At 34.9% G+C, this 23165-nt stretch overlaps 3 protein-coding genes and 2 pseudogenes across 5 annotated transcripts; 2 read left to right on the top strand and 3 right to left on the bottom strand.

Annotated features, from left to right (window-relative positions):
- Positions 1 to 2263: 2263 nt before the first annotated feature.
- Positions 2264 to 5635, bottom strand: LOC104741791 (uncharacterized). The gene is made up of 9 exons (XM_010462709.3): positions 5433 to 5635; positions 4843 to 5070; positions 3856 to 4750; positions 3523 to 3590; positions 3372 to 3436; positions 3177 to 3280; positions 3015 to 3087; positions 2727 to 2907; positions 2264 to 2625 (listed from the first exon to the last, which is right to left on the bottom strand). The coding sequence occupies exons 2-9, from the start codon at positions 5051 to 5053 to the stop codon at positions 2540 to 2542; spliced, it is 1683 nt and encodes a 560-aa protein (XP_010461011.2). The 5' UTR covers positions 5054 to 5070; positions 5433 to 5635; the 3' UTR covers positions 2264 to 2539.
- A 93-nt stretch (positions 5636 to 5728) lies between these two features.
- Positions 5729 to 8274, top strand: LOC104741789 (histidine biosynthesis bifunctional protein hisIE, chloroplastic). 2 transcript variants are annotated; one of them, XM_019235333.2, is made up of 5 exons: positions 5729 to 6001; positions 7205 to 7446; positions 7523 to 7618; positions 7717 to 7868; positions 7947 to 8274. In XM_019235333.2, exons 2-5 carry the CDS (start codon positions 7288 to 7290, stop codon positions 8143 to 8145), a joined length of 606 nt encoding a protein of 201 aa, XP_019090878.1. In that variant the 5' UTR covers positions 5729 to 6001; positions 7205 to 7287; the 3' UTR covers positions 8146 to 8274. The 2 variants fall into 2 exon arrangements, with proteins under 2 accessions (XP_019090878.1, XP_010461010.1); XM_010462708.2 differs by having other exon boundaries at positions 5731 to 6001; positions 7201 to 7446.
- Positions 8275 to 8575: 301 nt separating this feature from the next.
- On the bottom strand, positions 8576 to 9298 carry LOC104743711 (agamous-like MADS-box protein AGL53 pseudogene; annotated as a pseudogene).
- Positions 9299 to 13575: 4277 nt separating this feature from the next.
- LOC104741788 (cell division cycle 20.1, cofactor of APC complex pseudogene) lies at positions 13576 to 14871 on the top strand (annotated as a pseudogene).
- Positions 14872 to 15269: 398 nt separating this feature from the next.
- LOC104741787 (putative methyltransferase PMT20) lies at positions 15270 to 19075 on the bottom strand. Of its 2 annotated transcripts, none has more exons than XM_010462706.3 (7): positions 18492 to 19075; positions 17496 to 17814; positions 17063 to 17407; positions 16773 to 16983; positions 15943 to 16621; positions 15782 to 15859; positions 15270 to 15679 (listed from the first exon to the last, which is right to left on the bottom strand). In XM_010462706.3, exons 2-7 carry the CDS (start codon positions 17775 to 17777, stop codon positions 15460 to 15462), a joined length of 1815 nt encoding a protein of 604 aa, XP_010461008.1. In that variant the 5' UTR covers positions 17778 to 17814; positions 18492 to 19075; the 3' UTR covers positions 15270 to 15459. The 2 variants fall into 2 exon arrangements, with proteins under 2 accessions (XP_010461008.1, XP_010461009.1); XM_010462707.3 differs by lacking the exon at positions 18492 to 19075 and adding an exon at positions 17933 to 18440.
- Between the last annotated feature and the right edge of the window lie 4090 nt (positions 19076 to 23165).

Genomic DNA, 23165 nt, shown 5'->3' with positions numbered 1-23165 from the left:
TATATTTTAGTTTGTAATTAAATTCTTTTACAGTAGTATTAAGTATTAACTAATGTTGCTCAGCTACTAGAACAATATTGAACGTTTACTCTAATTTAAAGGGTTTGTAATGAAGTCCACCAATTATGCATTTGAACCAATCAAACCAGATATATATATATATATATATATATATATATTCTGGTGCCTTTGGCAGTTCTTGATTGGGTTTGGTCTCAAAAACTTGCTTAGTTGACCGGAAGCGAGTGAGACACTATTGATTTGATAAAGTCATAAAACGTACAATGATTTAATAACTTTGACACTTTTCAATGATATTGTGAACGTTTGAATTGTGCACAAATGTAGTAAATAGCGGTGCTGCAAATTGTTGTACGTCCACAATGTTATATATTAAATGTAATGTTAGGATACTTCCAAATTTTTATTTAACTTCAACTACAAACTACAAAGTAAATTTGAGTGATGGACGTGACAATAGTGTGTACTGATATATATTAGTAAATGTGTCGCGACGACCGACAAACCAGTATTAATGTATAGATGTGTAACATCCAAAGCCTTAAACAATCAAGTTATCAAATGATCACCCGTTTTCATAAGTTTGGGAATGACTAAATAATATTAGTACATTAATTATCATAAATGTATACATGTGACAACAAGATATTGCACCCAAAAAAAAGTGACAACAAGACATGTAGAGTCTACTGATCTGTATTAGTCTTGTCTATTAGATAATTTTGATTTTTTTTTACTTTTAACACTGAAATGACTATGAATCAAACATTGTACTCTGTATGAAATTATGATTTCAATGTAGTTATAAAATCTTTTAGATGGAATAAACTAAAATATTAAACCAACTTAATCAAATAACCATAAGTCGATTGATGCACACTTTAGTTAGAAAATGACAATACCAATAAAATAAAATAGAAGTAAAAATATAGTCATCCATCAAGTCAAGCAGTCGTATTTTACCACAAAGCAATATATCAATTTTTGTTAGTTTGCCTATAATGTTTGTTTCTATCACGAACATGGACTATGGTGGACTGAATTTGGATAATGACACCATTAACTTGAAACTCTGTTCTTGGAGATATCATTTTAATGAGTTTGTACTTATAACCAGTTTGAAATTTTGATAAAGAGGAAAAGACCAGTTTCAAAACATGGGCAACGTACTTTCTTATGTCTCCCCTTTTCCTTTTAAGTACTAAAACAATGTTTAATTTGAACTGAAATCTTCTAAAGCAATGAGACTATAGTTTTATTTTATTTTACAATTTCAAAAATTCTAAGTACAGAAAATATAGTGAAAGTATTAAAGATAGAAATTTATCCGAAAATACATTATATAATTCTTTTTTTATCTTGTAATTTTTAATAAATTAATCGAAACTCAAAACAATGGACAAATTAAAAGTTATAATTTGTTGGGCTATGTATGAATGTATTATGTATATTACGCAGATTTCGTTTGGATAGCTACATACACCAACCTACACTTATAAATCGTGTTGATTATAAATTGATAAAGACCTTTTTTCATTTAAAACTTATATAATCGAAAAGAACAAGATTTAAAAACTTAAGATTTTGAAAATGAAACCACTTGAACTCCGATATTTACAATATTTGGATATGAAAATTAGTAGATTTAAGCAGTTATCAAATGAGTAATGAATAGTATAGTCCTACGTTAGAAAAGGTAAAAGCGTCATCAGGTGATCTTCTTTATCTCCCAATTCCTTTCCCTATTTCCCAGGTTTCCCTTAATCCTTTTCCTTTAATTTGGTTTTTCCTCATTTCTGTTTTAGGAAGTAAAGAAAACATACTCCTTGTTTACTAAGGAATAGAAGAAAATACAAAAAGAAAACAGTCAAAATAAAATCATCTCCCGTTCTCTTATGACTAGACAATCATAATACTAGATCCACGTCTTACAAATAAATTAGGTGTCCGTACATTCTTATTGAGAAGTGTTTGGAATTTTGCTGCCACTAATAACCAAAATCAGATAAAGTATAATAATTTCAAAACTATAACTTGGAAAAACTTTTTGCAACAAAACAACACAAAACATTAGGCTGGCCCTTATAAAGTTACCGAATCTACACTTTAGATTAACATGCATACACAAGTAACAACGATGGGTTCATCGTGTTTGATTTAACTTAAAACTTTTTGAACTTTTTTTTACTTCTATTTATTCTGTACTACTTCGATAGTGTTAGACTGTTAGTGTTACAGCTCGTTTAGATAACCAGAGAATAAAATTATAAATCCGAATAAACACTTGAGTGCGCTTTCTCGGACTGGTTCCTTACGTTACGTACCAACTGCATCAGACCGATCGTACAAGACTCAGGCCAAACTTTATATATGGTTATCTCACATTCCAAACCAGAATCAGAATTCCTCTAAACGGCTCAGTTATCGAACATATAGAACAAATACAAACCCAAACTTCCTCAGTTTAGAAAGGTTATCTCCTGAATTAAAGCCACATTTTGCCCAACAAAATCTTGATTCACATGTCTGCAACGGACCAGAGATAAGCCTCTATTTCTGTTGCTTTCTTCTCATTGGTCTTCTGAATCATTTTCTTCTCAGTTCCTGAACCATTACACCAGACAAAAATAACAGATCAGACAAATCACCTTCTAATGGAATGTATGAATGTGACTAATGAAAACAAATGTACCAGAGGATCTTACCGTTACTACGGTCGACCCCATCCCAGTGTCTACCCGGTTTAATTCCATACCGGTTTGTAGCAGCTTCTAGTCCTCTCGTCAACCAACTGTGTTTAGGCACAGCTTGTGGTATAATGAACCCAGATTCTTTCATCTTCTCATCGTCTCCTAGATCCACAAGAGTTGTCTCATGCCGCTTTTTCTGCCATATACAAAATTGGTAATACATTAGGATGTTACATTTTATGACAAGACAATCTTGGTTATTCATAATCATAGGTTTGTGGTAAGCAGAAGTAATTTCAATACCTTGACCAAATGAGCCATTGGATCTCCCCATCTAACTCTTTCTTTCATCATTTGATCAAGCTCGGGATCATCCCTGAAACGACAGATATAAAACCATATAAATAAACAACCAAGTACATAATAGCTCAACCTCGAGCTCAAAAAGAAGAATTAATAAAATACCTTGTCCGAGCAAATGGCTTCTCCTTCTCAAGCTCAAGTTCCTGTAGTCTAGCATCAGCTTCACGCATCTGAGCTAAACCTTTGCCCCATTCCAGTTTTATCTCCTACAAGAATTAGGCAATTACATTGGTAACTCTATTTGTCTCGGATTTAGATTACAATTATATGTTTTCAGGAGTAACGAGCAAACAGTACCTTTGGCTTCTCAATTACTTTTTTTTGCTTGGATTTAAGATATTCCTCCTTTGTTATACGCTTCCCTGCGATATCAAGAAGCATCAGGGAGTTAGGCATGAGATTATGGATTTATGCTACAGCTTATAATGACTAAAGATCTATAGTCCACCTGTGATCTTGTCACGGAACACTGCTTCTGCATTTTGACCAGTTAGCTCGGAATCCATATTTTTAAACCTGCACAGGAGTATAGTTTGTCAGAAAAATAGCAGCCTAAATTGTGCAGGCGAGAATCTTAAATCATCGTTACTGAAGACTGGTCTCTCTATGAATTCCCTATTACAAGACACAGAAAGACAAAATCTTAGCAACTTAGGAAGAAGTAGGCAACATCAAAATTCAGAAAACAGGAAACCACTCTTGCCCGATACTATTGAAACAACCCTGATGCCTATCACTTAAACACAGTCTAATAAAGCTTATTCTACTTTCTGATAATTACCTCAATTGTTCATCCTCCTTTTTCTTTCGATATTCACTTCCAATGTCTTTGCCACTAATCAGTCCGGTCTTTCGTTGCTCCTTAGCTGTTTGAGGAGGTGGCGATTCTCTGCGTGGTCTCCTTGGAGGAGAGCTATCAATATTGGAATTCCTGGACACATTTTCAGAAGAACGTCGAGAATCCGCAGTTTTTCTCTGAGGAGAAAGATCTGAGTCTCGAGAAGCCTTATTCCTGCGGGGAGGAGATAAATCAGCATTTGAGACAACAGATTTTGCAGGCCTTCTACCCGGCTCAGGTGATGGAGAATGATATCGTCTTCTTCGTGGAGGAGAAAGGTCATTGCTCTCCTTTTTAACATCTGCGACAGGTGAACCATGTAAATCCCTTTTCCTGCGAGGCGGAGATAAATCATCGTCCACCTCAACAGAATCAGAACGCCTTCTGCTAGAACCACGTGATGGAGAATGAACCTGTCTCCTGCGAGGAGGAGATAGATCTTCACTCAGATTTTTGAGGACTTTATCGTCTGGTTCAGGAGAAGGCGAGTCATTCCTAGCTTTTCTTTTGCGAGGTGGTGACATATCAGAATCATGTTTTCTGTTAGGTTCAGGTGAAGGCGTATTGTGACGTTTTCTCCGACGTGGTGGTGACATATCTGTTTCAGCTCTATCCGCAACCGCGCGTCTAGGCTCAGGCTCAGGAGAGGGTGAGTCATTACGAGTTCTTGGTCTACGTGGAGGAGAAATATCAGATGTTGTGTCCTCACGGCTTGGAGGTAATGTCACCCACCCACTCCCATCCTCAGCAATGGCATTATGAGCACGCCTTGCCTTAATTTCCTCCAACCTCCTCATTCTCTTAACTTCAATGTCTTCATCAACCACAGGTTTTTCCTCTTCACGAAACAAAACATGTCAGTTTGAATTGTTATTAGATCATAGAAGTGAAAGCATTGCAGGAAACAAGAAACAGTAAAAAGCAATTTACCTGCTGAATCATTTTCGCTTTCATCCTCTTCAGGATCAACCTGCTTCTGCCAAACTGGATCTTCATCCACAACTAAAACACCTTTGGCTTCAGGTTTAGCTGGCTTCTTCTTCTGCTTCTTCTTCTTCTTCTTCTTTTCTACAACATCACTACATTCATACTTCTTCAAGTAATCTTTTAAAGACTTGCCTCCTGCTCTTGCAGCAGCCATCTTTGACACTTTAAAGCCTAAAATACCAAAGATATAAATTCAATTCAGAAACCAGAGGCTCAACTCAAGCAGGAATCGAAAAGTTGACAGATGAATAACAACAATGGCACGCCTTCATCATCTTAAGAAAACAAATTGAACCAATCCAGAATCCACAATTAGTAGCAACACCAAATAAGCATCAATCAAGCCCTAGGTTACCACTATCTATCTAGCCGGGGGGGAAAAAAACCTGAGACTGAATCGAGAAACAACAATGCTTAGTCTCTTATATCGTCATCAAATTCACAAACCGTTGCATCTGCTCTAGAAGCGATTCTATAAAACCGAGAGAGCGAAACGAAGAGACATACATACATAGAATCGTAAAATTACCAACCTAATCGGAAAAACTAACGCCGGAGATGACCGTGAAAGTATCGGAAAACCCAACGCGAAAGGTTGAAGATTAGATAACTCGGGGGGGGGAGAGATCTTTCTAGGGCTTTTGGATCCCAAAAATCCCCTTGGAGACGACAAAGAGAGGAAAAGAAAAAGAAAAAAAAAAACAAGTTATGGCGGAAATTGAAATTTGAAGCAATTACAGGGATGCTTTTGTAATTTCCAAAATGGAGGTAGACTGGGGGGCATTTTAGTCTATTTGAATATATGCTGAGTCGGTCTTTAAAAAGCCCTTTATTGTCTCTGTAACTAAACCACAAAACCCAGAACCAATTAGGGTTTCTTCTTCTTCTTCCGTCACTCTTTTATATTCAGTCCGCCGCCACTTTTTGGTTCCTCTTTTATAAGCGCTCCATCGAGTTAATGGCGGTATCGTACAATGCATTAGCTCAGTCTTTACATACGAGAAGTAGCTGTTTCATCCCAATCAGATATACTAAGCAGAGAAGCAGATCCAATGTCGTATTCGCGTCTAATGATAATAAAAACATTGCTCTTCAAGCTAAGGTAAACTAGTGGATCAATCTTTTGTATAATCTGAACTTTATGATCTGTAATGGAATCGTGTTAAGCTCAAATTGTATGGATTAGGGGTTGGATTGAATATTGAACCAGACATTGTCAGGTGCTTACTCTTTGACATATGAGTAACTACTGTTACATGTCGGGTAGATAAAATAGAGAGAAAAGAAAAGCTTTTTTTGATGGTTTCCATTTTTTAGGTTTGGATATTCTCTTTTTTAGATGCTCATCGTTTGCTTAGTTGTCTGCATTTGGTGATGACTTGAGCTACATCTGTTCATCACATTTTATTAAAGCATCTGAAGTATGTTGTTCTGCAGTTAGTTCTATAGACACATTCTGAAGTTAACTTGTGTTCAGTTTAGAGAATAGTGAATGACACTTTGTTATTATGATTGGCCTTTGTGTTAATGTTTCTTGTATAATTTTAAAGTTGGGATCTTTTGTTGCCAGAGATGGTCAGGTTCCTACCCTTTGACATGTGGGTTTGGACTGTTACATCTCTGGTATAGCAAAGAGAGAGAAGGATAGGCTTTTTGATGGTTTCCATCTTTTGGTCGGGATTTCTCTTTTAAGGTGCTCATCGTTTGCTTGGTCATCTTTGTTCCGTGATGACTTGAGCTACATCTGTTCACCACATTTGATATTTTTACAAGGAAAACGTTTTGTCTTGGGGCTCTCAGGTTTAGGAGTCATGCTGCATTGATCTGTCAATGAACTTTAGATTCATGTGCTTACTCTTAATTTGTTGTTATTTGTTAGTCTATTTGTATTACATTCTGTATAGTTGAGATTTAGCCAGAGATGGTCAGGTTCCTACTCTTTGACAAGTGAGTTTGAACTGTTACATCTCTGGTAAAGAAAACAGAGAGAAGGAAGGGCCTTTTGATGGTTTCCATCTTTTTGTCTGGATTTCTCTCTGAAGGTGTTCATCGTTTGCTTGGTCGTCTGAATCTGTGATGGCATGGGCTACATCTGTCCTCCACAATTTAATAATCTCCATTGATACATTTCTCTTTTAGCTTCCAATTCTAGACCGATAATGCATTTACTGTTTGTATTATTAGAGGGGGGCTTGTCTGTTGCAATTGTGATCTTTTTATTACTGTCTCAGCAAGCATTGTTTATGCTTTCTGTTGTATCCCCTGGTGTTTATCATGGTTTCTGTTGTTTTCTTGGGTTAGGTAGATAACTTGTTGGACAGCATTAAATGGGATGACAAAGGATTAGCTGTGGCAATAGCACAAAACGTTGACACGGGAGCTGTACTAATGCAAGGCTTTGTTAATAGGGAGGCCCTCTCCACAACTATCAGTTCTCGGAAAGCTACATTCTTTAGTCGATCAAGATCAACCTTATGGACCAAGGGAGAGACATCCAATAACTTCATCAATATCCGCGACGTGTATATTGATTGCGATCGAGATTCGGTATGTTTGCTTTGACCGCTGATATGAATCAAAATAGTTGTCTTCTTCATAAACTCACTGGTTTGTATTTTCTCAGATTATTTACCTTGGAACACCTGATGGACCTACCTGCCACACAGGAGAAGAGACTTGCTACTACACATCTGTTTTCGATCAATTAAACAATGATGAGGTTTGTCTCTGTGGAGTTTTGTTTATTTACCTTTTCATGTGACAAGAGATTAATAGAAATCTGAATGAAATCAACTACTTCCTCTGACTGCATCACAGGCTTCAGGAAACAAGCTAGCTTTAACAACATTGTATTCGCTAGAATCAATCATTTCCAAGCGGAAAGAAGAATCAACAGTTCCTCAAGAAGGTAAACCGTCATGGACTCGACGGTTATTGACTGATGACGCTCTGCTTTGCTCAAAGATCAGGTATATTGTCGGTTATCTGTAATTGTATTTGAGCTTTTTGATCGTTATGAAGCTTATTGGGATTTTTTTTTGTTTCAGGGAAGAAGCTGATGAGTTATGCAGAACACTGGAGGATAATGAGGAAGTTTCAAGAACACCATCGGAGATGGCTGATGTGTTATACCACGCAATGGTGCTTCTATCTAAAAGGGATGTGAAGATGGAAGATGTTTTTGCAGTTCTTAGGAAACGCTTCTCTCAATCTGGAATCGAGGAGAAGCAAAACCGTACAAAGTGACTTTTTTTTATCGATTGACCGTTTACATGTATTTGCTAGAATTTTTGAAGTTACTGGTCATTGTGAAATTTTGTATTGTATGATTTGATATTTTTTTGTTATAAAATATATAAATGGTTCGTTTACTCATTTAACTTGGCCAAAAAAACACGACATAATTCTTCATGTGGTACGAAGTTAGTAGCCTCTATCACGTTTTGAGACCTTTCTACTGTGACCTGTCCAATATGTTTCAACCAACTCTGATCCAGTTACGTACCTCACAAGAACTCATAGAAATTAAACAAAACTCATAGGAACAAGGTAGTAGGAACGTTGTACTTGAACTGATTATGATTTTACTTTTTTGTTATATCATCTTCAAACAAAAACTGTCGACTTCTCTAACAAACCCTAAATATATCTAAATCGAGACTTTTTGCTAAAAGAGTTAAAACTCATAATCTAACTTCGTCGATGGGTCAAAGGTAGAAACAGAGGAGTCAGGGAGTTGACAGAAGCTTCCGTTGTCATGGTTATAGAGAAAGACTGAAACTTTGCTCTGATTTTGTTGAGTCAATGAAGGTGTCGATAAGTCTTTCTCTGTTACTGACACACCACCGCTCATCAATGATGGATCTGTTGTGAAGAAGCCGTCGGAAGACACCACAGAGTTCTGATCGGGTTCCGTCTGGTTCTGTAACCGAAGAATCTTATCTTGTAACACCCGTATAGAACTCTCTAACGAAGCCTCCATCTCCAAGACATTCTCAGAGAATTTGTAGTCCATGATATCAAAAGATGACTTCTTGTCTTTGAGGGTCTTCTTATTCAGAAAGAAAGAAAGGTTTGTGCTTTTCTTGCGTCTCTCTCTATCGTTGAGTTTGCTGAATCTCTCCGCCATGTCTCGAACCTTGGATTGATCTTCCGGCCATGTCCTGACGAGTTCTCCGTCACGGTCGTAGTATATAACACAGACTTCGACATCGCACAGGATGGAAAGCTCGGAGGCTTTCTTAAACATGGTCTGTTCTCTCAAAGCAAGATTTGTTGTCTTAGGTTGTTTCTTGAAACATCTTCGGTTTCTCACCGACAACAATTTCGTTGTTTTGTCCTTCGTCAACATTGTAGAACTAGAAGAAGCTTTGTTTACAGAGAGAAAAAGAAGAAGCTTTTTTTTGTTTTTGACAAAGAGAGAATAAAAAAAACTCTTTGAGAATTAGGGTAAAACACAACACGGTTCAGGTTATTATATAGATTTCGATTTCTATATATCTTTACTTAATTATAATTTCAATAAAATTAGATTTCCATATTTGAGGTTTAATTTCCTTTTTGTTTTTTTGAAGTGTATCTTCTCTTCATTAAATGATATGATATGATAATACACATTTATTAATCTAACCGTTGTAATTGTGATTTTCCTTTTCTCGTTTGTTTCTATTTTACTATATCAATCAAAAATGAAGTTTTTATTCAATTATATACAAAATGTACAAATGTATTTAATATATGTCTTAAAAAATAATATTCATAATACTACGGTGCAACTACAATTAAAATGTGTAAGAAAAGTGTAAATAAAAAACTGATAAGTAATCTAGAAAGAAAAGTGTAAGATCTGACCTAATTTTTTTGATAGATAATTTTATATTGTCCTATATATTAATTTTATTGTCATCATCTAAAAGTAATAGTTAACAAAAAATAGTTTTATATATGATAAGTCAATTTTAAAATAATTTACTAAAACAATATCACAAAACAAATATCTTATACTATAAGTTTAACTAGTTTGTATAAAAATTCATGAAAATAAAAGTGTGTGAAATTTAATATATTTTTATTTTCTATACATTGTCTCTACTTCTAATCATTTTAATATAAATAGTATTATTAGCAATAAATAAAATTTTGAAATTATTGTTTTATGTTATATCATAGGGTGATAAAGCAATTATGTTATGATACCATTATGTTTTTTTAGTACATATAATTTAATCACAATCAAAATATAACTTATAAATTACTATTAAATACAAATTTGAGTTGTGTCTCTAATACAAATATATGATTATTGAATATAATGTGAGGTTTTTATATATTAGAAAATCTTTTATATTAAATTAGTCTATCATAAATTAATTTGGTTTCAATTTTTACTTTGAAATGTATGAAACCATTTTATAGTAATAGGACAGTTAGTTACAGCAAAGTTAATTAATTTTTGTATGTTTGTTAAATAATTATGATAAATTAATTAATTTATAGTTTTTTGGGAAAAAAATCTGATAAGTATTCTAAGAAAAAAAAGTGTAATACCTTACTTTGATAGATAAATTATGTTTTCCTATATATTAATTTTATTTTCATATCTAAAAGTAATAGTTAACAGCATATAATTTTATAATATGACAAGTCAATTTTAAATTAATTTATTAAAACGATACCCCAAAACATATACTCCCTCCGTTTCATAATATAGGATGTTTCCAATTTTCTATACAACTTTTAGATTAAATTTATATTTTATATTATGCAGACTTGTTTATGATTGATTAAACTTTTTAACAGTAACTATTTCTTAATATGCGTGTTTTCACTAAAACATCCTATATTTTGAAACAGATGGAGTATCTTATACTCTAAGTCTAATTAACTTTTTATAATAATTCATGAAAATAAAAGTGTGTCAAATTTAATAAACATATTTTTTTTCTTCTATAAATTGTCTCTATTTCTAATCTTTTTAAAATAAACAGTATAATTAACAATAAATTAAATTTGAAACTATTGTTTTCTAATTTTTCTTGGGGGAAATAAAACAATTATGGTATGATACCATTTTGTTTTAGTGCATATATTTTAAAGACAGTCAAACTGTAACTTATATAATACAATTAAATACAAATTTGAGTTGTGTCTTTAATACATTATATATGATTATTGAATATAATATGATTTATAAATATATATATATATTGAAAAAATTTATATGTTTATAAATTAGTCTATCATAAGTTAATTTGGTTTCAGTTTTTACTTTAAAAGTATGAAACCATTTTCTATTTTTATTTGGTTTCAGTATTTTTTTTTTTAGGTTCTATGATGTATGATTTCATTATGAAATATATTAGATGCTAAAACAAAAAAATGGAAGGAAGATATTTTTGTAGCAATGTTGAAATTCAAAAAGCAAACTATACAAAACTTATTTTTTTAACAAACTGTACATCATATAAAATACAAATAAAAAAGTAAAAAAAAAAATAGAATGTTAAATTTAAAATTAATAAAAATGACATGTGTCACAAATATAGAGTGCCAAATGTTTATGTATGAAATATAAAATGAAGTTTTTATTCAATTATATATGAAATGTACAAATGTAATTTAATATATGTCTTAAAAAATAATATTCATAATACTACGGTGCAACTACAATTTAGATGTGTAAGAAAAGTGTAAATAAAAAACTGATAAGTAGTCTAGAAAGAAAAGTGTAATATCTTACATAATTTTTTGATAGATAATTTTATGTTGTCCTATATATTGATTTTATTGTCATCATCTAAAAGTAATAGTTAACAAAAAATAGTTTTATATATGATAAGTCAATTTTAAAATAATTTACTAAAACGATATCACAAAACAAATATCTTATATTATAAGTTTAACCAGTTTGTATAAAAATTTATGAAAATAAAAGTGTGTGAAATTTAATATATTTTTATTTTCTATATATTGTCTCTACTTCTAATCATTTTAATATAAATAGTATGATTAACAATAAATTAAAAATTGAAATTATTGTTTTTTGTTATATCATAGGGTGATAAAGCAATTATGTTATGATACCATTATGTTTTTTTAGTACATATAATTTAAACACAATCAAAATATAACTTATAAATTACTATTAAATACAAATTTGAGTTGTGTCTTTAATACAAATATATGATTATTGAATATAATGTGAGGTTTTTATATATTAGAAAATCTTTTATATTAAATTAGTCTATCATAAATTAATTTGGTTTCAGTTTTTACTTTGAAATTTATGAAACCATTTTATAGTAATAGGACAATTAGTTACAGACATATTAAATTTGAAATATGTCAAATTTAATAAACATATTTTTTTCTTCTATAAATTGTCTCTATTTCTAATCATTTTAAAATAAATAGTATAATTAACAATAAATTAATTTTGAAACTATTGTTTTCTATTATTTCTTGGGGGAGATAAAACAATTATGTTATGATACCATTTTGTTTTAGTACATATGTTTTAAAGACAGTCAAACTGTAACTTATATAATACTATTAAATACAAATTTGAGTTGTGTCTTTAATACATTATATATGATATTGCATATAATATGATTTATATATATATTTGAGAAATCTTCTATATTTATAAATAGTCTAACATAAGTTAATTTGGTTTCAGTTTTTACTTTAAAAGTATGAAACCATTTTTTTTTTTTATTTGGTTTCAGTTTGTTTATATTTTTTAGTTGGGTTGATCAGTAATTTTGTTTAGGTTCTATGATGTATGATTTTATTATGAAATATATTAGATGCTTAAACTAAAGAATGGAAGGAAGATATTTTTGTAACAATGTAGAAATTCAAAAAGCAAACTATACAAAAATTATATTTTTATAACAAACTATACATCATATAAAATACAAATAAAATAAGGAAAAAAAATAGAATGTAAAATTTAAAATTAATAAAAATGATATGTGTCACAAATATAGAGTGCAAATATCACATTGTTAGGCAAAGTTAGAAAAAAAACTTCTCTTATTATATAAGATATATATCAGTCTCTATATATAATTGATCAGAGAAAACAAAAGAAACCCTAAATCGCTCTCAATCATTCGCTCTCTCGATCATCATCTCACATTCATCAGCAGCGACGAAACTCTTCTCTCTCTTTTGTGTTCAAATTCACTAACGCTTCTGTCTTTGCAGGTTTTATTTGATTGATTAATCTCTTTTGTCTATCAGCGACGAAACTAAACTCTTGTCTCTGTGTTCGAATTCACTAACGCTTCTTTCTTTGCAGGCTTTATTTGATTGATTAGTCTCTCGTCGACGAAACTCTTCTCTCTTTGTGTTGGAATTTACTAACGCTTCTTTCTCTGCAGGGTTTTATTTGGTTATCTCTCATCGACGAAACTCAACTTTTCTCTTTGTGTTCGAATTGACTAACGCTTCTTTCCCTGCAGGCTTTATTTGTTTAGTTCTCATCGACGAAACTCAACTCAACTCTTCGAATTGACTAACGCTTCTGTCTTTGCAGGCTTTGTTTGATTAAGTCTCTAATTTCGTTTCTTTTGAGTGTGTTTGGTAATGACGAATATGACAGGTTGGTGTACAACTAAAGAGCACTTTCTCCCTAGGAAGCGATCCAAGGGAAATTTTGATAGGTTTATACCAAATAGGGCTGCGATGGACTTTGACTACGCTCATTACGCTCTAATGGAAGGAGGAAGAAAAGTTAAGGCTGAAGTAACTTCACCATCAAGAAAAGCCTACATAGAAGGATTAGCTGAAACAATGAATATGAACAGAAGCCGGATTCTCGCTTTCAGAGACAAACCTCAAGCTCTGCTTTCTAGTAGTATTACCTCTGCTTCTTCTGATCCTCACCAACAACAACCTAGATTCGTAAAGCCTCGTAGATACATTCGTCAGAATTGTGAGAGAACCTTAGACCTACCTGACTTAGCCGATGACTTCTACCTTAACTTGTTGGACTGGAGCAGTGCTAATGTTCTAGCCGTGGCTTTGGGAGACACTGTATACTTGCGGAATGCATCCACTGATCTTACTTCTGAGCTTGTGACCGTTGATGAAGAGGAGGGACCTGTCACAAGCATTAACTGGACGCAAGATGGTAAATCTCTTGCAGTTGGTCTTCACAACTCTCAAGTGCAGCTGTGGGATTCTTCTGATCGTAGAATGATAAGAACATTGCAAGGTGGTCACCAGTCAAGAGTTGGATCATTGGCATGGAACAATCACATTCTAACAACTGGAGGAATGGATGGACGGGTCCTCAACAATGATGTGCGGATGAGATCATCCATTGTGGCAACTTACGTGGGTCACACTGATGAGGTTTGTGGTCTCAAGTGGTCGTTATCAGGACAACAACTAGCAAGTGGGGGTAACGACAATGTGGTACACGTATGGGATCGTTCCTTAGCCTCCTCCTCCTACAACTCAACTAGGCAATGGCTGCATAGGTTTGAGGAACATAGAGCTGCTGTGAAAGCTCTTGCGTGGTGCCCTTTCCAATCGAGTTTGCTTGCAACTGGTGGTGGTGGTGGCAGAGATCAGACGATTAAGTTTTGGAATACACTCACTGGGGCTTGCTTGAATTCAGTTGACACCGGCTCTCAAGTTTCTTCACTGCTATGGAGCAAAAACGAAAGAGAATTGCTTAGCTCACATGGGTATACACAGAATCAGCTTACACTTTGGAAGTACCCATCCATGGTGAAAATGGTTGAACTCACTGGTCATACATCACGAGTTCTTTATGTGGCACAGAGTCCGGATGGGTGTACCGTGGCTTCAGTAGCAGCAGACGAGACTCTCAGGATTTGGAATGTTTTTGGTGTACCAGGGATCGTCAAGAAAGCTGTTCCAAAGGTAGCTCCACAACCATTTTCTCATGTTAATCATATTCGTTGAAACTGTGAAGACTCTTTTTGACACTTGACATCAAACAATGAGGCACAGATTCTGAGTATTAGTTAGTGTTGTTGTCAATTATTTTAGGCAGTGTTATTAGATCTCCAAATATAGCCTTAGTTTTGTCTTCTTCTTTTTTTTTGGACAATTCACATAAAGTTTTGACTAAAATCTATATAAGAAAAGTAAACAAGATTTTAAGCACAAGTTTTAGTGTGTTGACATTTGGGACCTCTTCCACTCTTTGAGCTCTCTCACACTCTCTTCTCTTATGCTCTGTTTCTATCCTCTGTTTTAACAGAAGAATGTTTCACTCTTGTGTTTGTTTTGTGTTCTTCGATAAAACACAAAACGTTTTAGAAAGAGACAAAGAGAGAAACTTTAAAGACCAAAAGTTTTGAGTCCCTAAAAGTATTTTTGTGCTGGAGTTTTGAGGTTAAATAGTCACTAGTATAATTAAAAAATATAATATCAATTTAAAGGACCAAAAAAAAGTAAGAGTAAATTGTTTATAGCTATATCTTGGATTCAAAGGACCAGCTCCTTTGGTCTCTGTAAAACTGCCATAGAGAAACACTATGATTACCAGTTTTTAAAAACTTTGATACAGTGGCCTCATCAAGAGGCTTGGTTAGACGAAAACCATAGCTTTTTCTGGCAAACCAGAATCTTCTCGCTTTTGACTGCATACTCAGTCTCCTCTCTCCTGCAACTCCATCTCATCCCCTTGGCCAATGTTGTGATTGCATCCATGAAATAACTAGATTCTCGGAATATAACATATCCACTCGGTCGCAAGATCCGGTCCATCTCTAGCAAAACGTACTTCATCTCACACCTGTTCACAATATAGTTCAAGAAACACTTCAATACCAAAAAAGCCAAATCGTAACAACTCAAACTTAAACCATACCAAATTGAACAATAGTAAATTTTGTACCTGTGACTCTCTAAGGTAAAAAGGCTGTCAAGGTGAAGAAGATCATATGTTCTTGGATATGTCGAGAAAGCTTCGCACCTGCAAATTTAGTAACAGGTTAATAATATCACAAAGACCAAATAACGAAAACAGAGTGTTTTTTGAACAAAATGAAAACTTACCAGTCGTGGTAAGTTCCGATGAGACCGCGATCAAAGACAACAGGCAGTGAGTTTGCGCTGTACGAGGAGACAACATTCATGACCCAAACAGGATCCTCGATGAGAGCCGCAGCAAAACCTCCATAGACAGTGTTCATGTCCATAACATTCCTTATCTTGTCTGTCCCAAGACCTGGTAAAATTTTCTTGTAATGCTTAACTCTATTCTTCCATTTACCATCATCGTGTTTCAAACCACTCGCACTCCCTCCATGTACATCACCGATTCTCTCAGGCGCAACGTTTAACCTCTCAGGCCATTTTGGGATTGACCCGAGACCAGAGTTCTTGACTTTAGAGGTCGGGCCAACCACGCAGGGACGAAGTGGAGTGTACCAAGCAGAGTCAGGTTCTATGCTGTCGTCACATTTGGGAGGGTAAGCTTCCATGTTCTTTGCGATTTTGTCGTAGCAAGATTTGTCTGAAAGCTTCTGCCACACGGCTATGTCGTCTTTTTGGGCGTACTTCTTGAAACACATGGAAGTTAGAAGTGTCTGAAGCTTGTTGTAGTCAGATTTCTGATCTTCCATGGTTGTGTTCCATCCACGCCATCTTCTGTTATAGTTCACGGGTGGACCAGAAAGAATCCAGAAACCTCCTGGTCGAACTATACGATGAATCTCAAGCAAATAGATTCCACCTGTAAGATCAGAGATCACATTTTTCTTAGTTCCAAATGTTTGAGATAAATGGATTATACACCAGTCACAAGAACTCAGATGCATTAGTAGATATCACTATGGAGTATTCAAAATAACATTTCTTGTAGTTTTTGAGCAATTGATACTTACCAAATTCTGTCCAGGGAATAAGACATCTTGAGCAATGAGCCATATCAAATGCATTTGAAGGGAAAGGGAGGCGTTGCGTAGAGATAATGCCGAGAATCGCAGGAATCCCACGTTCAAGAGCAAACTGAACCTGAGCTTCATGGTTATCTCTTGGAGCAAGAGAGAGTGATAGAATGCCACGGTCCAAAAGATCTCCTCCCCAGCTAGCAACCTACATAAGAAGAAACCACGGAACATTATAAACCAGAACAGATTAGAAAAGATTTCGAGTAGTTGGAAGAGAGACTAACCCCACAGCCAGTATCAATGGCGGTCCTGACTGTTCCATCTTTCATTCCGGGAATCAGATCTTGCATCAAATCAACATAGTGACTAACTCCACGAGGAAACATGGTACCACCACCGGGGAAATGGAACTTGTCCCCTTCTTTCTGAAGCCAATGCTGGTTTGATTTTTGTTTATTGATCCAATCATAAGGCACGTTCCTATACCAACACTGTTCTCGGCTCTTAGGCCATCTTATAGGTGGTTTATACCCGTCTGGTGGTGGGATTAAACACTCGCTTTTTTCATAAACCGCAGGACAATGACGCTCCAAGAAACTTAAACGATGTGTACCATATTTTTTCCACCTCTGAGAGAACAAGAAACACAAACAATAGTTCAATTATATGCAACTAAAAAGTGAAATATAAATAAGTTGAGAGTGGAAGTGATGTTACCTTTGGATCAGTGCACGGGGTGTAATCTTGGAACTCTGATCCGCATTCAGGGAAAGAAACGGATTTGACTTGAATAGGAGAAACCGTAGGTTCCTTAGGAGAAGCTACAGCTTTTGTAGTGGTGGTTCTTGTGACATCTTTGACTTCGATCTTGTGTCTCTCTGAGCAAAATATACCACCAAGATAGAAGGAGAAACCGCAAAATGCGATAAACAGAATCGTTAGTGACAAGATCCTCGAAGAACCCTTTTCAGGTTGTGAAGATTGCTTCCCGCTCTTCATAACTTCAATTACACCAAAAGATGTAACCAAACCCCACCTACAGAGTCAGATGCAACCAAGTATATATAATCAGATCATATAACAAAGGTGCCAAACACTAAGCAGATCAACTGAAGAACAGAAACATGACTTTGTTAAGGAAGTGGAAGCCTAACTGGAAGACTTAAACGGGCTGGATCAGAAACTAAAAGTTTGGATCTTTGATCAAATACAATAAACAAGATTTAAGATTTAGAACAAATGGATCTGAAATTAGACACTTTCCAACACAGTGTAAGTTCTGTTTCATGTACATGATTTATGGGTCCCCAAAAGTAAAGGCATCACCCCTAAAGCATCCCACTAGCTAAGTCAAAAAAAGTTGAATTTTGAAGACATCAGACGCAACTACTCCTTTGTTTTAACGCTAAAAATATAAGTCTTTAAGTCTCAACATCAACAACAACTATGGACTTTTATCATTTCTCCCGAAGATCGAAACTTTGCAACCAAAAAAAAAAATCCAGTTTGAGAAAATTTAAGGGAAAAATAAAAAAGAGAGTTCTGAAGCAAACTCATCGAAGGATCAGATCTTCAAATGATTCAGAAGTGCCCATTAACAAAAACAAGTCTTACATAAACAATGGTTACAGCTCTCAAGCTCTAAAGAAATGGATCTGAGACACATAGAAAGAAAAAGAAAAAAAAAAATAGAGGAAACTTAGATTAACTTACAGTGTTTTTTTTGGGAGGAAGAGAAGAACAAGAGTTGAAATTTCTGGGAAAAATCTGTGGGAGATAACAGGAGTTGAAGTAGGTAAAAGATAAGAAATTAGAGGAGTCCTAAGATGAAGGGAGAAGAAGAGATCTCCGTAGATCTCTCTAACACACACTCTCAAGTCTGTGTTTTTGGTTTTTTTTGGACAACAAGTGATTGATACTTATCAGACAGATAGAGAAAGGTTTTATATATTTTTAAAAATATCTTTCTTTCTTTCTTTCTTTCTACCCCTGTTGAATCTCTCTCATTCGCTTTCCTTCGTTCCCATCTTCTTACTACTCTCTCTCTCTCTCTCACTAGATTTTTTGGATTTCTTTATTAGTGTATTAATTTTTTCCTGATTTTTTTTAATCTGTTTTGGTATATTTTTGCTACAGAGATAAAAGTGTTTCCCTTTACTGTAATTTAGACAAATTATTAAATGTCTTTCATCTCTACTTTTTCTGTTTCTCACTTTCCCATTCGGTATGTGAGACGATATTGATGAAGGGATATGAAAGTTGTTGTCACAGTAGCGCGACTACTACAACAAATGAACAACGCGTGAACGGGAAAATCAAAAAGTATATAACATTTTAGTTCAACTCCAATGGGTTTACTAAAAACACCATTTTGGTGTAAGTTTTGCTTCAAAACCTCTACAGCCATAAGCGTTATTCACTTGTTGTCTTAGTAATTTAATTGATAAATTAAATAATGGGAGTATAAATAATTTAAATTTTTTAATTTAATATTAATATGTAATGTTATTTTGTAATATTAATATTGATGTAATTATATAGTAATATGTATTAAATAATAATTTTTTTTTTAAATTATAGCATAATAATCAATATTAAATTTTTATATGATATTTGGTGAAATGTCATAATTTTTTGTATTTTTATTTTAATTAATATGAAAATGTATTTTATTTATAAAAAAAATATCAACATTAATACAAAAATTGATGATAAATTCATTATATTGGAAACATAAAAATTTAAATTTAAACGCTAACAAACATAAAAACTATTAAAATATATAAAAGTAAATAATATATAGTAAATTAGTAAAAGATATTCATTTTTTTAGTGTTGTAACTGAAGAAAACAAAATTGTGGTGTTAAAATTACAATAAAAAATGGTGTATAGCGATGATGATGTCAAAAAAAAAAATCACTATTATGTATGAGGGGAGCTACACTATTGTTTTTAAATGAGTATTCTCCGGAATTATATTTTTATAATTATCTAAAATAGTACATTGATAAATTTGTGGCAAAGTTTTCAAAGATGACTACTTTTCTTACCACGTCTACTTATTACATGAGATTCTTTTTTTTTTTTCGTTTGAATGATATTTTTTATAAACTTGAAGAAACCAACGTTTGACTAAAAAAACAAATGATCGAAAATCAAGGAAAGATATTATCGGTTTCAAAAACCGCCTGTAACCAAAAGAGGTAGCCTTGAGCTACGTACGATTGTGATCGATTATCCCTGGTGAGACTTCTTGCTATAAGTGAGACTCCAAGGTTAGCCTTCCTTTCTTCCATTACTACCTTCCAGGCTGGAATGAGTTCTAAAGCCTGTAGTAAGAGTTCCGATTGTACTTTAAAGTTTGGCCATGCAGCAGGACGTAAAACAGCACCTACTAAAGCCTTTGATTCCATTGCAAAAACTACTCTCCAAACCCCTAAGCTCTTTATGCTTTCCAACGTCCAAAGGATGCTTCTAGTCTCTGCTTCTTCCTTTGAATTAATATCGTTCAAAGTGCTTCTACTATGGAGCAGGGTTGTACCTTCCGAGTTTCTCAAGACCCAAGCTGCACCACAAGTTGCTTTAACGCTATCCCAAGAAGAGCCTATATTGCACTTGAGCCACAGTTTTTCCGGGGTCTCCATCGTATTGCCTTGGTTTGGTATGCCTTTTGCGTCCTATTCTCCTCTTGAGTGTCTGCTTCTTGTGCCAGGAACCATTCACCTGCATCGTTGCTAATCTTCTTTACCAGGTCAGGGACAAAGAAAGTTTTACCCTCGAAAATCAAATTGTTACGGTTTTTCCAGAGTAGCCAAATTATCCATGGGAAGGTTCTTCTGGTAACAAGAGGTATCGAGGGATTTTTGGAGAGCTCCAGGACCAAATGGACGTTTTGGTAGATAGAGTTCATGTCGAACCCGTTTTCCGGGAGGGGGAACCCTGAGAGTGCCCAGATCTGTCTAGCCAGTGAACACACGAAGAGCATGTGGTTTATAGATTCTCCTTCCATACTGCATGTTTGACAACGCGGGTCTATTTTCATTCCTCTAGAGTTCGACCGTTCTACCACAGGAACTGCACCACTTACTGTCTTCCACAAAAAAAATTTAATTTTGGATGGGGCAAGAGTCTTCCATATCCGGTCTATGATTCCATTTAAGGAGGGTTGCATCGTAGCTAAGAGTATCTAGTCTTTTTTATACACTTGACAAGCCAACCAATAACCTGATTTGACACTATAGTCTCCCGACTTGTTGTGTTTCCAAACCAGGAAATCTGAAGAGGAAGTTACCGGTTTAGAAGACCGAATCAGTTGCACATATCTAGGGAAAAAATGCTCATGTAAAGATTCCAAATCCCAATATTTCGTGACTGGATCAATCAGATCCATCACTTTTAGCTCCAGGTCGACCAAGATGTTTTTCATGAATGGAGCCCGCATTTTATCATCCTCTAACCAAAGAGTGGTCCAGACATTTAAGGAGGATCCGTTTCCCACTCTTTGTTTGAGTCCTTTTTCTAACAACTCTCTTCCAAATAGAATACTTCTCCAGGCAAATGACGGCCTAGTACCACCAGTCGCTGTCAGGAAAACATTGTCCTGGTAATACCTGCTTTTCATTAGGCGAGAGAAGAGTGAGTCCGGGAATTGTATTAATCTCTAGGCCTGTTTTGCTAAAAAGGCTTGGTTAAACAATTCAATGTCTTTAAATCCCAGTCCTCCTTGATCCTTAGACAAACACATTCTCTCCCAAGCTATCCAGTGAATTTTCCTTTGATTCTCGACAGAACTCCACCAAAAAGAAGACATTGCACTTGATAGGGACTCGCAAGTAGATTTGGGTAGCTTGAAGCACGACATAGCAAAGACAGGCATTGCCATTACTACTGTCTTCAGTAGGATCTTTTTGCCTCCTTGAGATAACTTTCTTGCAAACCAACCCGAGAGTCTATCCTTACAATTCTTATGGATATATTCTAACATATCCTTTTTTGATCCACTGAAGCATTCTGGGAGACCAAGATACGTACCCGCACCACCTTCTTTTGTGATACCAAAGGATGCTTTGACTGAATTCTTGACACCTTCTTCCACCTTGTTTCCAAAAGTGATAGAAGATTTGTCCAGGTTGATGACTTGTCTTGTGGCTTCTCCATATATCTTCAATATGTCTTTTATTACTCCACATTGATCAGCAATCGCTTTGCAAACAAAGAGAGTATCATCTGCAAAAAGCAAATGATGGATTGCAGGACCCTCATCCGAGAAACTCATACCATTTAGATGACCTTTGATTTCTGCTTGGTTCAAGAGATGTGTGAGGCCTTCGCAAAGGACAAATAGAAAAGGGGAGAGGGGGTCTCCTTGTCTCAGGCCACGTTGAGGAATAACCAGACCATGTGGTTGTCCGTTTATTAGGACCGAGTAAGTGACTGTGGTGACGCATTTCATGATCAACCCAACCCATTCTGTGTTAAAACCGAGAGCGAGCAGTAGGAACTGAAGATAGCTCCATTCGACTCTGTCAAAAGCTTTGGACATGTCTGTTTTGATTGCCATGTACTCCTTTGATATTGATTTATGCGTTCGCAGGGCATGGACCACTTCGTGTGCAATCAGAATATTATCTAATATCAGTCTATCCTCCACAAAAGCTGACTGATTAGGTGAGACCAAGGTTGAGAGCAGAGGTTTCAGTCTTGACAGTAGAATCTTGGAGATAGTCTTGTACATCACGGAGCAAAGACTTATGGGCCTCAAGTCTGACATGAGAACTGAATTCAGTTTTTTTGGAATTAGACAAATGTGGGTGAAATTCCACTCTTTCTGGAAATTTCCTTCTTCAAAAAAGCTGAGAACCTCTAATGTTAACTGTGGACAAACTATTTCCCAGTATTGTTGAAAAAAGAGAGCTGTCATGCCATCGGCCCCTGGTGCATTGGATGCTTTTACCGCAAATACCGCTAGTCTAATCTCTTCTTTTGTTACTTTTGATGATAGGGTCTCATTCATTTCTGGGGTAACTCTGGGGATGAAATCCTCGAAAAACTCTGTAGGGTTGTCCGGATACGAGGAAGTGAAAAGCTTTTGAAAATAAGAGGCCGCAATATCTCCTTTTGAAGCTTCCGCCGAATGCACTATCCCATTAGAATCCATGAGTTTATCCACTTCATTCCTGTTTCTGTCAGCTTTGACCGATGCATGAAAGTATTTAGTGTTCTTGTCACCTGAGTTATGCCACTTTCTTCTAGACTTTTGTTTCCATAAGTTCTCTTCTTCTCTGTGAGCTAACACCAATTCTTTCTACAGGGAGGCCATACGAGAAATTGATGGAAATCTGGCAGCATGTTCCACCTCAATATTCCCTTGGATCAGGTTGATTTTT

This window comes from Camelina sativa, chromosome 14 (assembly GCF_030686135.1).
Source record: "Camelina sativa cultivar CO46 ecotype springtype chromosome 14, ASM3068613v1".
Taxonomy (NCBI): domain Eukaryota; kingdom Viridiplantae; phylum Streptophyta; class Magnoliopsida; order Brassicales; family Brassicaceae; genus Camelina; species Camelina sativa.
The sequence above is the reverse complement of the archived record's forward strand: the minus strand, read 5'-3'. Positions and strand labels throughout refer to the sequence as shown.

Coding starts and splice junctions, on each gene's coding strand:
- LOC104741791 (XM_010462709.3), bottom strand. CDS start 5,053: ATGGCTGCTGCAAGAGCAGGAGGCAAGTCTTTAAAAGATTACTTGAAG. Junction 3,591..3,855: donor AAGGAGGATGAACAATTGAG/GTAATTATCAGA, acceptor ACTCCTGTGCAG/GTTTAAAAATATGGATTCCG. Junction 3,088..3,176: donor AAGCCATTTGCTCGGACAAG/GTATTTTATTAA, acceptor CTGTCGTTTCAG/GGATGATCCCGAGCTTGATC.
- LOC104741789 (XM_010462708.2), top strand. CDS start 5,858: ATGGCGGTATCGTACAATGCATTAGCTCAGTCTTTACATACGAGAAGT. Junction 7,447..7,522: donor TTGATTGCGATCGAGATTCG/GTATGTTTGCTT, acceptor GTATTTTCTCAG/ATTATTTACCTTGGAACACC. Junction 7,869..7,946: donor CTGCTTTGCTCAAAGATCAG/GTATATTGTCGG, acceptor TTTTTGTTTCAG/GGAAGAAGCTGATGAGTTAT.
- LOC104741787 (XM_010462706.3), bottom strand. CDS start 17,777: ATGAAGAGCGGGAAGCAATCTTCACAACCTGAAAAGGGTTCTTCGAGG. Junction 16,984..17,062: donor CCATTGATACTGGCTGTGGG/GTTAGTCTCTCT, acceptor CTTCTTATGTAG/GTTGCTAGCTGGGGAGGAGA. Junction 15,860..15,942: donor ATCGGAACTTACCACGACTG/GTAAGTTTTCAT, acceptor CTAAATTTGCAG/GTGCGAAGCTTTCTCGACAT.